This window comes from Meles meles, chromosome 7 (assembly GCF_922984935.1).
Source record: "Meles meles chromosome 7, mMelMel3.1 paternal haplotype, whole genome shotgun sequence".
Taxonomy (NCBI): Eukaryota; Metazoa; Chordata; class Mammalia; order Carnivora; family Mustelidae; genus Meles; species Meles meles.
In genome coordinates, this window is record NC_060072.1 from 135,457,386 (window position 1) to 135,473,903 (window position 16,518).

General features: G+C 46.3%; 1 protein-coding gene across 1 annotated transcript in view; it reads left to right on the plus strand.

Annotated features, from left to right (window-relative positions):
• Positions 1 to 1,800: 1,800 nt before the first annotated feature.
• The window catches only part of GAD2 (glutamate decarboxylase 2), a 74,717-nt gene continuing 59,999 nt past the window's right edge, over positions 1,801 to 16,518 (plus strand). The window contains exons 1-7 of the mRNA XM_046010596.1: positions 1,801 to 2,451; positions 3,165 to 3,224; positions 3,421 to 3,570; positions 4,543 to 4,776; positions 9,492 to 9,582; positions 10,131 to 10,243; positions 14,182 to 14,297. Coding sequence (XP_045866552.1) covers positions 2,376 to 2,451; positions 3,165 to 3,224; positions 3,421 to 3,570; positions 4,543 to 4,776; positions 9,492 to 9,582; positions 10,131 to 10,243; positions 14,182 to 14,297 — 840 coding nt within the window. The 5' untranslated portion in view covers positions 1,801 to 2,375. The remainder of the gene's footprint in view (positions 2,452 to 3,164; positions 3,225 to 3,420; positions 3,571 to 4,542; positions 4,777 to 9,491; positions 9,583 to 10,130; positions 10,244 to 14,181; positions 14,298 to 16,518) is intronic.

The window sequence follows — 16,518 nt, forward strand, 5'->3', positions numbered from 1 at the left end:
GTGGGATTTTATGCCGCGTTAAAAAATATATATATATGTTAAGTACAGGTGTTGTGGTTTCTACCTTCCCTGTGTTTTAATCTGTTTCTTCCTTTGGGGCTTTGTGAGTGTTTTAAAAGCTTGTTTTAAAGAATCTTTATGTCTTCGACCACTTATCCATGGCAGAGAAGTTCTGCAACCCAGCATGCTGGGTTGAAGCAGAACATTGCAGGATTTGGCGTGGATTTAAACAAAGAACTGATCTCTCCAGCTCCCTTCTGCACTTCTGGAGCAAGAGCCGCGCAGCTGCCCTCCCCGCGCGCAGACAGCTGAACCACGGAATCTTTACACCCTGGCGTTGTAACCTGGGTCCTCTGAAGCCGAGAGCGCCGGAGAAGGTGGCCACACTGAGGCCTGGGCCCATGCCCACCAAGTGCCCGCGGCTGGAGGCAGGCTTCCAGACACAGCCGGCTTTGCAACAAGTCTACGGCAGGACCTTGGCCAGCGCCCTTCCCTGCCAACACTCGGGAGCAGGGGTTTGGATCCTGGTGCCCATCCCCTCCCGCGCGCGTAAGAAGACAAAGCTTCGTGGAAAGACTTTAACAGGCCCCCGCGTGCCTGGGACATAGGACTTGGGCTTGAATGCGGCCACCCAGGCCTCACGACGCCCTCCCTAAGCGAGGATCCGTGGGTCTCTGCTTTGGAAGCGGCTTTGGTAACTTGATTGAGGAGGGCAGAGAAATGAGGGCTTGTGAACAGAATGGAAATGAAAAACCTTCGCTCAAGGGAACGCACGCGGCGGAAGGCAGGACGCAGCCTTTCCAGGGTCTTCCTCAGCCTTTCTCTCAGAGCCCAGGAGCCGCAAGATGTGCGTGAGGCTGATCTCCGCCACCAAGAGAAGCAGCGCGAACTCAACGCGCCCCAAATTTCTCAGGGCGTCTTCCCTTTGTTTAACAGCGTTTAACGTAAAGGATTTTGTACGAGAGTCGCGATTCTGACTTTATCAGAAGAGAAGAAACCCCTTCCCACCAGGCCTCAGAAATAGTGAATCTCGCCGCCCCCACCACCCTCCCCCCGCTATCCTTAAGATTCCCGGAGGGGTGGGGGTGGGGAGGAGATCATTGATTTGAGGCCTGCAGACTCGAGGGCCCAGCAGGCGATGCCTTCTTTCCGCCTTGAATTTGGAAAGCTCAGATTGCTTAACTGGAAACTGTACATGCGTCCCACACACACGTCGATTCCGGTCTTATGGAAGCAGCAAACCCTTCCACGCCTCCGCGGGCCAAGGTCACCAAATGACCCGATCAGCTGACCCTATCAGCTGTCAATCCTGCCTGCTGATTCTAGTAGTTCTCCCTGTTCCCCCTCCAAGAAGTTTCCATTCGTTTTAATTTTTTTTTCCGCAGCCCCAGGTCCTCGGTGATAGGCTCCTGCATGGATTTTAATTGCCTCAATCAGCAGTCTTTCTCCCAGCCGTCACTCAGATCCTGGACGGTGGGTTCGGCGACCGCGCTCCCCGAAGCGCAGGAATGACGCGCTCCCGAGCACCGCGCGGCTCAGTAGGAAGGCGTCAGGCTCCACTAAGGAGCTGAAATGAGCCTTTCAGTGCGTAGGCGCCCTTCCCCCACTGTCCCCTCCCCAAGCTCACGAACCGCTCGTGATTCCAGCCCAGCCGCCAGGACTCTCGAGGTCACAGCGACCTCAGCACCGTCTTGGAGGAAGGCGGCGCGGAAATCGCGCCTCCTTCCCAGCAGCAGGAGCCAGACTTCAAACAATACGCCAATCGATGCCTGTATGTGACTAGGTTCGGCCACCCGCTCCGCCCCGCCAAGGTCTGTCTGGTCTACCCCTCGCTGAAGCCTCGCGCAAGTCGGCAGCGTTAGCACTCTGGACAGCGCTCCCGGGCCCGCGGGGGCTGTCTGCAGGCTTGCGGCTAGCGCTCCCCAGGGGCTCCCCTGCACGCCTCCCACCCACGCGCTCTGACTCCAGCTCGTGAGCACCGTCTGCCTTGCATCCTCCCGCTCCCATTTTTTTCTCTCCGCCGCCCCCTCATCCATCCGGATTGGACTCCTTCTCCTTCAAAAGCAGTTCGGCCGCTCGGCGCTTTCCCATATCCCTGCGGCGCGGACCCTTCGGTCTCCCTCCCTATCTAACCTCAGCCTTCCGAGAGTCTCTAAGCCCTAACCCCACACACATACACGCACTAACACGCAGACACGCACGTTTCCTGTCCCTGTGTGACACCCACCCTCTGCCGCACGGCCGCGCGGGTCCCCGCACTGTACCCTCCTCCCGCCACACTCACACACGCACGCGCGCGCAGAGCCGAGCCGAGCCGAGGGCAGCTCGCCGACAGTTCGCACTCAGAGGCTACCCGCTCCAGTCGCACAGCGCTGATGGCATCTCCAGGCTCCGGCTTTTGGTCCTTCGGGTCTGAAGATGGCTCCGGGGATCCCGAGAACCCTGGCACAGGTAGGGGAATAAGGGTCTGCTCCAGGAGAGCTTTGCGGGTGGACTGGGGTTTGCAGTGCTAGGGAAGACGAAGGAGGTTTTTCCATCTGCAAGAGGAAACTTCGGACACTTTGCCCAGCTCTCGCTGTAGGTCCCTGATGTCCCAAGAGACCAAAACCCCACATGCCCTTATCCCTTAAGAAAGACGCCCAAGTATCTCAGACTGTTTTCAGTGAAGTTTGGGAGAGCCCCCCAAACACAGAGGCGTCTCCTCAAAACCAAATTCCGTGGGCCTGGGGCACTGCCACCATCTTGGTGTCTGGACCCTGTAGAGGGATAGAGTGGCTGTGGGAAAAGGGAAAAAATGGAAGAGCGAATTCTTGGTCTGGAAGGAGAGCCTGCGAGGAAAATGGACAGCTTCGATATCTAGGAAAACCCGCTGGAGCAAGGCAGGAAGGGGAGTTTGCCTGAACGTTCCTATTGGCACCTGGAAGGCAAGTGCAAAGGGCTGGAGTCTGGGCTTCTCTTGAAAACAAATCAGCGAAGGTAAGGTCGGGCTGGGCTGGGCCGCCTGGCTGGCTGCCGGGCCCCTCCTGCACCTGTCCTCTGTGCGGAGTTCCCGGCAGCCCTTTTCCCGACCCCGGGTTTAATGCGTTTGTTCCCATAAAACGAAATTTCACACGTCTGCTGTTCTCTTTCTGCCTCGCTGTCCTCCTACCTGTCTTTCCTTGCAGCGAGAGCCTGGTGTCAGGTGGCCCAGAAGTTCACGGGCGGCATCGGAAACAAGCTGTGCGGTGAGTGCCCTGCTCATGCGGGGGGGAAGGAATCGAACACGGCCAGTCAGTCGCCTCTGGGTCCCGCGGGGCAATGTCACCTTCTCACCTCCGCATCCCCAACAGCGGAGCCGAGGTTTCTTGGCCGGGGATAGGCAGGGGCGAGGGACCCGGGGCCGGCCGCCGGCTGACCAGCGCTCTCGTTGTGCTTGCCTAGCCCTGCTCTACGGAGACGCCGAGAAGCCAGCGGAGAGTGGCGGGAGCCAGCCCCCGCGGGTCCCCTCCCGGAAGGCCGCCTGCGCTTGCAATCAGAAGCCTTGCAGCTGCCCCAAAGCAGATGTCAACTATGCGTTTCTACATGCAACAGGTAAAGGCGCTTCGTGGGGTCCCCGGGAACCACTGTCCCTCGCACAGCCCCACCCACCGCGACGAAAAGGGACCCAGTGCTAGGGCCCTGACCCGAGTCGTCGAGAAGCAGGACGGAGGCGGGCGGACCTTGGGTGGAATCTTCAGCTGTAAGCGAGAAACACTGTGCCTGTCCCTTCGTCTGAGTCCCAACCCCGGCCTATGCGCAGCGTTGGGCGCGGGCGTTCCAGGGGGACTCTAGGGCCTCGGCGCTCTAGTCCCAGAGCCGCCCTTGGGTTTGCGTTTGGCGGAGGTCCCCGCGCGCGCTGAACCTCGAGGTCGGCTTCTTGGTGGCCGCTGAAACGAGTGGGACTTGGTTGCTGAGACGTTCTAGGTCTCTAGATCGCAAGAGTAATTCACAGATGCAATTTCACAGGGAAACTATTACATTCACGTGAGACCTGTGCGGGGTTTCACTCCCCTGTGTTTACACACCCAGTCACCTAAATGAGCGCGGGAGCGCGCGCACACACACACACACATATACACACACAGACTTAGGAAATAGCGAGCCATCTTAATGGGTCAGAGATCCTAACATTGCATGCTCCATTTTGCCTGATTTGCCCAAAGGCAATCCTCAAACATTTCTGATGTGACGTATTTCCATAATCGTTTAAGATGATTTACTGAGATATAACATTTGGACGGACCCAGATGAATGGAGGCATAGTCTTTTTAAAAAGAAAGCAAACAACACGTTGTGGATTAAAATGCAAGAATTAATTTGGGGTGGGGGGAGAAACCGCAATTTCTCTTTTTCCTTCGTCTTTGGAAAATACCTCCCCTTTAAAGAAAACGCTCTGCGTTTCCAGATTTTTTTTTTTTAAAGCACAACATCTCTCAATCCAAAGAGAAATTGCCGAATCAAGATCTTGCCTGGATATTTTCACGGTAAAATTAAAATGTGGCGTTTTTTTATTCCATTCTTTAGACCTGCTGCCAGCATGTGATGGAGAAAGGCCCACTTTGGCATTTCTGCAAGACGTTATGGACATTTTGCTTCAGTATGTGGTGAAAAGTTTCGATAGATCAACCAAAGTGATTGATTTCCATTACCCTAATGAGCTCCTTCAAGAGTATAACTGGGAATTGGCAGACCAACCACAAAATTTGGAGGAAATTTTGATGCATTGCCAAACGACTCTAAAATATGCAATTAAAACAGGTATTGTCCAGTCAAAAACAATAAAGCTCTTTTTTCCTTTTACAATTTTTATTTTATATAAAAATGTTTTCTGTTTTGGAGTTACTGGTATTTTCAAATTTACAGAATTATTTTCATCAATTAAAAAAGTCATTATTAGAATGCTATAAAGCAAAGGCACCCTTTACTATTGATGTTTTTGAAGTTGATAATATCAGAAACATTATAAATGTATCAGGTATAAATCATCAGATTTTATATTGCACATATTTGGCCGTGGAAATTAACCACTGATGTAGAAGCAACCATTTGTCAGCAGAGGCCAGTAGAAGTGACCCAAAATGGAGACAGAAAGGGAATATAGAAATGAAAGCTCAAAAGGCATGATCCAAACAGAAGCCCAATACTAGTATAGTGCTAGTCATTTCCACGGAGTAGGAATGGACAAACCATTCTATGTAATTATCGCTACAGAGAGACAATAATTTGGCATTGTCTCAAATGGCCAGGACCTCAGATTCAAACCCCAGGTTTTCTCTTTTTTAAAAAGAAATGTCCACAAAAGAAAACACAATACAAACTAGCTTAACAATTCAGCCGTGTTATATACAAGGATGTGTGTGTGTTTCGTAGCCATTCTGAATATAAAATGAAGAAAATGGGTGGGGGAGGGGAATCAAATATCCTTATCCTTATTTTAAAATGGATTTTGTATTTATTGCTTTTTTTCACAGTAGTCTTCATACGCTATTCATTTTGCAGCCTCAGGTGTAACATTTATTTGGGCACATTCTAAGCTTTCATTTCATCTACGCAAAAATCAGCTGTTTGTCTCCCCATGTCACGATTACCCCTTCTTTTCCTGCCTTGTCTCTAACCGTGCTGATGCATGATACCACTACACTTCCTTAAAGCAATAAAACTAAGTATGAATGAATACCACAAGGGATAGAATACCTTGTGGCTCTAAACTGATTTGTAGCCTTAAAAAAGAATCCGCTGGCAAATAAAAATGTCACATGAATATTAATTACCATAGGAACTTGATCTTTTTTATGTTGCCATTTCTTTGGTTAATGAATTATCATATTGCTCTCATCAACAACAAGCATTTTACGAAGGTTTGCACTGTGACTTTTAGCTACTTTTTTGGGTTTTGTTTTTCCATTTGTTGTACCAACAGAGAGGAAAAGTATGCAAAGAAGCAGCCTAGGGAAATTGATCCGCTACATTATTAGTAGTCACTTCTGTGAGACTATAGACTTAGAACTAGGTACATAGGGAAAGGAGTTGAACTTGGTGATTTTGATCACACTTGGTCTGTGGAGTATGAATTTTGAAGGCTCATTAGTTACCATTCTCAATTATGTTCACAGAGAATCCACACGATGTATATACTAGGCATTCCAGATGTTCTTCCTCCCAGATTTTGATGTATCTGTGGGTGTAAACCTGAGCGGTGCCTTTAATTCATTTTTGTGTGACCCATTCCCCTCCCCTAATATTTCAATATGATAATAGTAGGTTGCTACCTATTATTTTTATTGCTACCAAACTGAAAAGAACCTATAAAAATGTTTTACATCTTCATCCTTAAAAGTGGTGATGTCTGACGTGTAATTTAAAGAGTTAAGATAATGGGAATTGCAAGTCAATGAAAGTCATAGTTCTGTCTGTCAATGCTTCATTTAGTGTCAGGAAAAGATGGGGCAATTCAGTTCTTAGATTTTGCCATAATCCTTGTGAAGCTGTTGGTTCAAATGTAGTTCTAATGCATTTTATTTAAAGTTCAGAGGAAAATGGGATGAAGTTGGATTTCTAAGCATCAATATCAATATTATTCATAACATATGTAGTCTTCTGGTCTTCCCTGTTCCACCCCCAAATAGCAGTTCAAAGAATTAACACCGGCCATCTCTTTTTGACTGGCAAGTTTACGGGGTTTTATGCTATAACTAGTATTTGACCACTCGCCCTATTTAGGGTCTGTAAAGTTGTTACCATCTCTGTGACCATTAGGCATTTTCGTTCTCCTCAGGAGATGCTTTTAAAAAATACGTTAGCACCTGCTTTCTACCGAGGAGTCCTTAATCTAATTTCCACTTGGGCTCCAAGCTCAAAGAGGAGTGAAGGGCAGTGGGGAAGATACTTGCAAACGACAGTCTTCACATATTGTTAAAATTACATCTGTAAGAACTGTTGGAACAGAAAACTGAAAACTGCAGAGAATGATAGAATTCTGGGATAATTAACATTCTTGGGGCTCATTGGACTTGGTAGTGGTAGTGGTAGGGGGGGTTGGAGCTCAGGGGTCAATGTCTTGAGTCTTTTAACGGAGCCATCAGACAAAGAAATGGAAGCATGGATAAATGAGGCCATCCTTGGGTGCGTGCTGCGGGTACACAGAGAGCAGTTTGGACCGACTTTGTAGACCTCCCCAGCTGATGGTGGACAAGAGGGTCAGGGCCGCCAGGGGCTGGTTGTTGGCCGAGGCTGTGCAGCCTTCCCGGCTCATTTGCTAATCTGTGGGGAGCGTTCCAGAGGCGTGATCGGCTCTAATCTCACGTTTCCTCCTTGCTGTTGCCCGGGCTGCGCGGCTGCTGCGCATGGCCGCCAATCCCCTCACGGTGGGGGCAGCGGCGGTGGTGGCAGCTGGATGCCCAGGATGGCTGGGACAGCTGGCAGCCTCCAAGGCAGGTCTCTCACACCCTTTCTCTCGGAGAGCCCTGCCTGGATTCGCCGGCAGCCTGCCGGGAGTCACGGGGAGGGAGCAAATAGAATATTTCTGCAGCATACTCCTGCAGAAATCAAGGACATGTCGTTCTAACCTGTCAAACCATCTCCCTCCATTTTTTTCACATCACCTTCAGCGAACAAAAAATTTGAAGCACGAAAGATTCAGGTGCCATGGGAGATCAAGGTCAAAAAAATAGAGAAGGGAGTCAAGCCATTGAAGCCTCAAACTTACTTCCCAGTTTTCCAATGGCAGTTAATAGGATGGATTGGCCTTTTGATATCCTGGGGCTGGACACACACCTTGGAATTTCTCTCTCTCTCTCTTTTTTTTTTTTTTTTTTGCAGAGGTTTTCATGCCAAAGTTGCCAGAGTGTTAAATAGTGTGTGATAATAGATGCCACATTCATCCAGAAAATGCATATGAATTGGGAGAGTAGATTAATGGATTGATTTGCTAATCTTTATTAATTCCTCGCTTGCTTTAAAGATATGGCTTAGGGAAAGAGAAATGAAGGGGCATCAGGAGGGAGAAGCGGCTGCGATTTCAGCTGTGAGCTCTAATGAAATGGGGAGTCAATGAGGCAGAGACAGGGGAGGGCTGTTCCAGACCACAGCCTCCCCGGCGGCAGCTTTCTCACTTTCGCTGGATACATAAACTGACAGGGTCAGCATCAGAGGGCCTGGCAAAGAGCGAAAAGGTAGAAGGGCACTGTGCACAGACATGGGGAGGCAAAACAATGCCCAAGAATGAGCGAGAGCCACACAAATCCCAGTCTCTTTGAAATGCGCCCTTTTCCAGCTCCTATCTTTTTTCGGTGTCTAATTCTCTAGCCACATGCCAGAGGCTGATAAGAGCACTCCAGTCCTGCAGATAAACTCTGTATTGACTTTTGTCCCTGCTTTCCCCATTGCTTTCCTTTATCTTGTTTCGCCCATGCTGGCCTGAGAGACCGTCATCCCCAGGCTTCACACAGGTGTCCCTAAGTGGAGGCCGCCTTTTTATCAGATGCTATTTCCATAATTGATCATCTTCCAAAATTTTTGCTGCCAAGCAAATCACAGATTTAGAGATAGGCTTTTATGGGGCAAGACAAGGAATGGAATTCTAATGAGGTATTTACAATCACATTTAAAATAATAGCCTCAGGAGTATTTGGATGTCAACTCCTTTAGAGAGTTTTAGAGAAATTTAGAAGTTAATTAGATAAGCCTTGCTAATGGACTCATCGGCCCATTGAATATATCTTCATGTATCTTGTTGACAAGGCAGTGATGTTGACTGTAACCTGCTTTATTTTAAATCATAACTGTGAAGGAGTTCTGTTGTTCGTAATCAAATATTTGGACTGAAAAGAATCAACAAGAATTAGATTTGCCCATGCCCTCTATAGGCAATCATCACCTTTTGAATCCAGGACAAATCACTCAACAGTGTCCTATTTTCCCATTTTTGCCTTGTCTTTTGTAATCATCAGTCATTTGTCACTGATATCATTACAAATGTTGGCATGCCTGGCGGATGTCATGATATGACTGATTCCCGGAACAACTTCAACAAAAAAGGATTTTTCGCAGCACGAGTGTAAACAAGAATAGCTTTGGATTACATGAGCATTTTAGTTTGCAAATGTATTGAAGGGATTCTAGGAAATAAACTAGCATACGCATTGCAAACCCCACTTGTTATTTTTTTTTATAGGATAATGTTTAGGGGAATTTTTTTTAGAGTGTGTTTTAAGAAATACCAAAACCCAAAATAGTCCCTCTTTTTAGATGAAAATGCTCCTTTCGGGTGTGTCTGCGTGAATGCACGTACACACACACACACACACACACACACACACACGTGCACGCGTGTCCACGCACATGATGGGTTTCTGAATATGGATTTTCTTTTACTGAAGGATGTATCAAGGTTCTTTAGCTGGAACGCTCCTGTGTTTGAGAGGCATTTAGTTTCACTGGATGCAGTCCTGATTCTGGTTTTCCATTTTATTCAGGGCATCCCAGATATTTCAATCAACTTTCCACTGGACTGGATATGGTTGGGTTAGCAGCAGACTGGCTGACATCAACAGCAAACACGAACATGTAAGTCTTTAAATGTGGTTTTTTAAAAATCCAGGATAATTATTAGTGAGATTTCATGGTCTTTGTTCTACTTCTCATGTGAAAATCTCTTTTTAATTAGGTAGCCCCTAACATAGTGATACAAACCTCAGAAGTATAGGGGTGTTCACTTTGACTTAAAAGAGTCCTGATGTATCTTCCATGCAATCAAAGTTATATAACATTTTTCAAATATGAAAAGCACTTTCTTTGGCATTTTGGATTTATAGCTATGTATAATGCGAACAAGAAACGGGACCAGATGATGTCTTTTAAATAGTATTACCCTGTAATGTTCTGTATTTATTCAATGTGATAAATGACCCTTGGGCATTAAGCTCTTAACTCTAGGAATATAGAAAAATGGGCAATCTTTAAGAAGACATAATTTTCTTTCTGTTCAATGTTATAATCAAAACTTTTGTGAATGTAGGCTTTGAAAAGGGACGTACAGTAGGTCTATAGATGTTGTAACAATGAAGTATTTCTTCGAGTTACATACATAAAATGTGGCCATTACTACATTTCAGGTTCACCTATGAAATTGCTCCAGTGTTTGTGCTCTTGGAATATGTCACGCTAAAGAAAATGAGAGAAATCATTGGCTGGCCAGGGGGCTCTGGCGACGGGATATTTTCTCCTGGTATATGATATTTCAAACTTTCTTTGTATTTTTTCCTCTGATATGCAGTGCCCCATTATGAACACAGGAGCGATGAAATACTTAGTCTGTATTTCTGCTTATGTTAAATAGGTTATGTTGATCAAAAGAATGAGTGTGATAATACATGACCATTGACCATGCTTCCAAGCCAACTCCCCATGCTTAAGCCATAGTTATTTGTGTTCAGAAAGAGGATAAACGGGTGGAAATTTACCCAGTCTTTCTACTGTGATCCTATCTAGAAGATGTATGGATCAGGAGGAACACAAGAATAAAGATTCCTCGTCAGGGAATTCACTCTCTGAAACTCTTCCCACAATTGGTGAAAGGGTAGCCTCATTTAATAAAGCCTTCTCTGTTTCGGGATACATTATGAGGCACAGCTATGTAATAGAGCGTAGGTACTCTGTCCCTTTCAAGTAACAACCAGAGAAGCTGAGTTACATTAATTTCAAGGGGAGCAGAGAGTGACTTCGGATACCATTTCTTAAAGCCAGAACAGAGGGTGCTGATTCCTTCCAGAGGCTTCTCTTGCCTTCCCTTCTTGCAGCCTGCTTTTTATCACCAGCCACTGGATTCTAAACTCCACTGTTCACACCTCTTGCAGCCAAGAGAATCAACCTGACACAAAAAAGCCTTGCTCTTGGTTCGGGATCGGTATGTGACCTTGGTTTTGACAGAGAAAAGAAATAGAAGTTAGAAAGGCGGTTGGGAGGGAGAGTCACTGACCCGTGGAAAATAAACCTGGTGCGCAGACCGTCACCTAATCAGTGGCAGGAGAGGGTCATCAGAATGGGGCCGGCACTCAGTGCACGGGGACTGGCCCTGTTGGGGAGGCCACAGCCACACCTGCCATTATGTCAGCAAGGGCCATGTCAGGATGTCCCTTCCGCACACCCACAGACACAAGGGGATGATGAGGGAGAGAGAAAATAAAGAACAGGTTGAAAGAAGAAATGATAGGCAGGCAACAGTGGCCTCAAGGGTAGGGCTTAAATTAAGCAGCCTTACCTACAAGCTCAGATCTGCTATTATATTTTATGCTTTTAAAGATACAACACCATTTTTCAGGTGCTGAAGGAAAACATGTTAGTTAAATGGAAGGGAAAATTAGCCTTTTTTTTTTTTTCATTAAACACCAGCTGTGATGAATTTAAAGCTAGCCTTTATTTTGTAAGGGAACTCAGTTTTCCTTGGAAAACCATTCCCCATGGAGGGAACTTTGTCATCATTGTCTGGAACTGAGGCTCTTAAGGTATTTTTCATGCAGAATTAGGTAGTGTTCAAAGATCAGCATCGTTTCTATCTCTGTTCTCTATTCTTCCTCTTACAAGGTTGGTTATGTGATTGAGCATCCTGAGCTCTCTTTAGTGGTCCCCAGGAGAGACAAGAGAACAGCTGCTCCTGCTGACCCTGAAAGCTTGGCTAAGGGGGCTTGGGCCAGGCCTAATTTAGCTGTTCTTGGAACCCTCTTGCCCCGGAAAATATACACCCAGAGAAAGAACCCTCTTTGGCAGTCCTGCTAAGTATGGACACCCACATCGATGACAGAAGATGATCATATGGAAAGACTTAACCTTGATCATGGGGCTTCTTCCTTGGATCCTAAAGATCCATATTCTCCCATGTCAAGATAGAAGCCACTGATGTCATGCTAAGTATAATGTAGACATTGCAAAGTGGGGAGGGGACAGAAGAAAAGGCCATTGGCAACTGGTTTCTGCTCTGCTCTCTACAAGGCATTACAGAGGAGAGATGGATTATAGCATCCTCACTTGCAAATGGATGCCTTTCCAGGTAGCCTCCAGCCTTACTCCTAGGATATAGGGTCTTACAATTTAAGGAGTCGGGATAGGGGAAATCATACTTCGTATGTGCCAGAGATCTGAAAGTCCTATTGCCTGGGACTAAGCACAGAAGGTTTAGGTCTTGACTTGAATACAGAGCTCAGCTCAGTTTACTTTACACCTCCATCTGTAACATCCAGAGGCCTCATGGAAAGGTCTCTGGAACTTCTAGAAGAAATCTGTTTATGTGATGTCACCTATGCCTGGGAGCCGAAGACAACTGGGGTATTCCTCACTACTCAGCAAGTCATGAAGGACCAAAGGAGAAGAAAGGGAAATGTTGGCTTATCACAAACCTTTCCCTGTCTAACGGGATTTTCCTGACGATTCAGAGCTCGTTTTTGCATCCTTCCTCTCAAGATGCATCTGTCCTCCTGCCTGGGTGGCACAAAGAAGTCTGCTCTAACGATCCAGAATCTTCTTCATGTTTCTCAGGGCTCCTGGATCTTTAGACAGAGAACAATTGGAGTGAGGAGGCAAAATGAGGAGTGGCAAGGTAGAGCTGGAAGGTTCTTGAATAACTGCGCTATGTGACGCGTTTTCTTTGTGTTCATCTTTCCCTTTTTCTCCTGTCTCCTTTCTCCCCAGCCTCTCTCCCAAGAACAACTGGGGCAGGGCTTCTCTGCTGGGGCTCTTATACCCCCTAGGGGACATTTGGCCATGAATGGAGAAGTTCTCGATTGTCACAGCTGGGTGGTGGTGGGGGGGGGGACGGGGAGTACTAGCAGCCTCTAGTGGATAACAGTCAGGGATGCTATGAAACACCCTGCAGTGCACAGAACAGCCCCCCCCCCCCCCCGCCACCCGCGCCACAAGCCGTTCTCGTGCCCAAATATCACGAAGTACCAAGACTGAAAAACCATAGGATGGAGTGGAATTTCCTTTAAAAGCTGGTCCCTTTCCCGGCAGCATCCTACAACCTCAGCCCTTGTAGACAAGATATCAGCTCAAAGCAGGCCTGACCTGGATTCTGCTTGCCCCATGTCTCTGGGGTTCAGAGGATAGAAATTGCCCTTATTCTGACTGAAGACAGAGCCAGGACCAGGCTGCCTGCTTGCTTCAGGACCCAGCGCGCATGAGGCAAACGTCATGGCCCTGTGTGAGCCATTCAGTTTGGTACAAAGAGCTCTCCGCTCCTCAGTCACCCAAAGGGAAGGGAACTCAAAGCCCAGTGTGTCCCCTATGGGAAAGGAGGAGTTAGTGGCCTCACTCTGCATCATGGTGTCCCAGTTTCCATGTCATCATCTCCATGTGCGTGCACAACAACCTCTCTTCATCTTGTATTGCAAAAATTCTAAACTTTCCAACACTCTTGGGGGAAAGCTCAGTTTTCTTTGCTGGAGACCTTACTTATAAGATACAAATGTTATGGTATGAAATCCTTGACAATCTTAGGATGACACAGGAAAGGAAATTCTACACAGACTTCAAATTCCCTTCGTTTTATGTTTTCTTATCATTATGAAATAAGATTTTGTTAGCTATTTTTATTATATTTCTGTGGTATTTTTGAGTGGGAAGAATTTCTGGGCAAATGATGAGTATGATGAAATGGGCTTGGATGTTTATCCGCATTCTATGAGAATTGTGGATTAACAGTCCACACCATTCGCTACAACAGACTTGTCTTAGTGCAAGTGCAAGACATTGCCTGAGCTGAAATGAAAAGAAATGTTTTCTCCATCAGGATAAAAGTAAGATTTCCACAGGCCTAATAAAGAATGACCGTGTTCACATGGTGCGAAAGAAGGCAACAATTTCTCAGTTCTAAAGAACCTCTTCAAAGGAGTTGAGCAAGAGCAGAATCAATTGACAGTTCTGTTTAGTTGGGATACAAAGAGATGGCATGTATCCTGTGGTTTGGCCCGATGCTCCCTTCTCTTGACCCTCCTAGCCTGAGGATTCAGTCTGAGTTTGAGGATTCAGTTCAAAGAATAACCAATAAATATGGCCTTTCCCTGTGTCCAAGGAGGAGTTTAGGTCAATGGAAATAAAGAATGGTGCTTGTATGTGAAATGATGTTGACAAGGACTAGAAAAGGTCACTGTGTGTTGCTGTTACTTCCTTTAGGTGGCGCTATATCTAACATGTATGCCATGCTGATTGCCCGCTTTAAGATGTTCCCAGAAGTCAAGGAGAAAGGAATGGCTGCTGTTCCCAGGCTCATCGCCTTCACATCAGAGCATGTACGTTGTTTCTGTTCTTTCCAAGTTTAAGGTTACAGTCTGTAAAGCCCAAGTGGAAAGAGTCATATTTGGAAATGCTTTATCCCCAGTGAGTAGATACTTCTTGGGAGAGAATGAGGGGAGAGCACAGTTAAGTGACACAATGGGGTGAACCCCTTTCTCTTTGAAATGTAGGAAAACCCTCAAAGAGAAAGCAGGATGTTTTACTCCTAGTTTCTACACATCATTTTTCTGTAATAATGTTGTGGGGGGGTGGGGGAAGGAAGAGAGGAGAGGCCAGAGTGACTATGAACTCATTTGGACGACTGAGGCCATGACTACATAACTCAAAACCCCAGAGTGTCCCCTGATAACAATCTTTCTGTATGAAAATTCTGACCAGATATTCTACCTTAATGGTGCCTTGCACCATTTAATTCTTATCTTTGGCAGACTTAACCAGAGGATTCACCACTCTGGAGAAATGGCCTAGCGGTCCTATCTGTCATATCTGATCTTCGGGTCGGTTCTGTCTCAGCCCATTACAGCCTCCTGCGTCCTGCTAGGCTGCTGGCCAGGCGGGGTGCTGAGAGCTGGGTCTTCCTAGCTGAGCGCCACAGCATAGTCCTTCAAACTCTTTCTATGACTTTCAAAGAGTTAAAGCCATTCTCCCTACCTCCGAGGACACATTGAATAAAGTGGCCGCCCTGTTCACAAGCTAGATGGTTTCCCTCTGCTAGGTCTCCAACTTTCCTTCCTGGAGGTAAAACCACACACAAGCTCAAAACTACACTTTGTAGCTGTTTGAGCAACATCTTGGCTCCAAATTCTCCCACCACACAGCCCTGCGGTAAACCAGAGGCTGTTCTTGCCAGGCGTTACCTGTTCATTACCTGTCGTGGAATTCCTAAGATTTTTCCTTCACAACCTCTGCCACAGAGTAGCCTAGGGTCTGGGAAAGAGTTGCCTCAGAGAAGATCAAAAAGCCCTCTGATGGTGGGGGAAATAGGAGATGGGGAAGGTATAGGGGTCTATGGGGAAATGAGAGATTCCTGTAAAGAGACATCAGTGGGGAGAGGCAGGGAGTTATAGTGGGAGTCAAGGCACATCTCCATGGAACTTTAATTTTTCTGCTTTAAGTGATGTGTGTGTGTGTGTGTGTGTGTGTGTGTTTCCATAACAAGGAAGCAAAGGGCAAGTACAAACTAGAAACCAGTGAATACAATTCACAACCATAGCAGTAGCCATAGATTCAAAGAAACTAATGATTTATGTTAACAAATTATCATCAGCATTCTGTTTTTGGTCATGTTTTATCATTTTCTTGTTTTGTTCCTTTGCCCTTCCTCAACTTACAGAGGTCAAATTTAGCAGAGACGTTCACAGCCTGAAATTACCTGCCTTTGTTTTCCTATTTGCTACTTTCCCATTGCTACTTAAAAATTTACCACAAACTTAATGGATTAAGCCAACATAAATTTATTATCTTATAGTTCTGGAAGTCATTATTATCTATAATGGGTCAGGCAATGCTCTGTTCCTTTGGAGACAGTAGGGGAGAATTCATGTCCTTGTTTTTTCTACCTTCTAGAGGCCACCTGCCTGCCTTGGTTCATAGCCCCTTTGTCCAATTCAAAACCAGTAGCTGAACATCTTCAAATCTCTCTCTCCCGTCTGCTTCTGTCACCACATCTCTGGTTCTGACTCTCTTCCCTACCCCTAGCACAGAGATCCTTGTGATGACATTGGGTCCACCCACATAACCTAGGACAATCTCCCAACCCAAGACCCTTAGCTTAATCACATCTTCAAAGTCCCTTTTGCCATGTAAGGTAACATATTCTTGGGTTTCAAGGATTAGGATGTGAACATCTTTGCGGGAAGAGCATTATTCAACCTGTGAAGCCAGTATCTCACCATGAGATAATTTTCATTTTTCAGCTTCTCAGGATAGAAAACCATGATATATTTTTTCCAATTACTGTTTCCCTATACTATTGTACCCCTAAATAGTTGAATGTTACTCTATTCTCAGTCTCAAAAAGCTCAGATGATCTTATAATGATATTCTTTTGGCTTCCATGCTGCTTGTACAACCTGAAATGAGTTTGGTCAACCAGAAAGCTGCCCTGTGCTTTCTGTGTGAATTTCTTGGCTCAAGCTTCATGGAAATTGATGTAACCTTGCTCACAAAGCCCAGGTCATGTGGTTTGAGAATAATTCTATGCTATGCCTCCGTTTC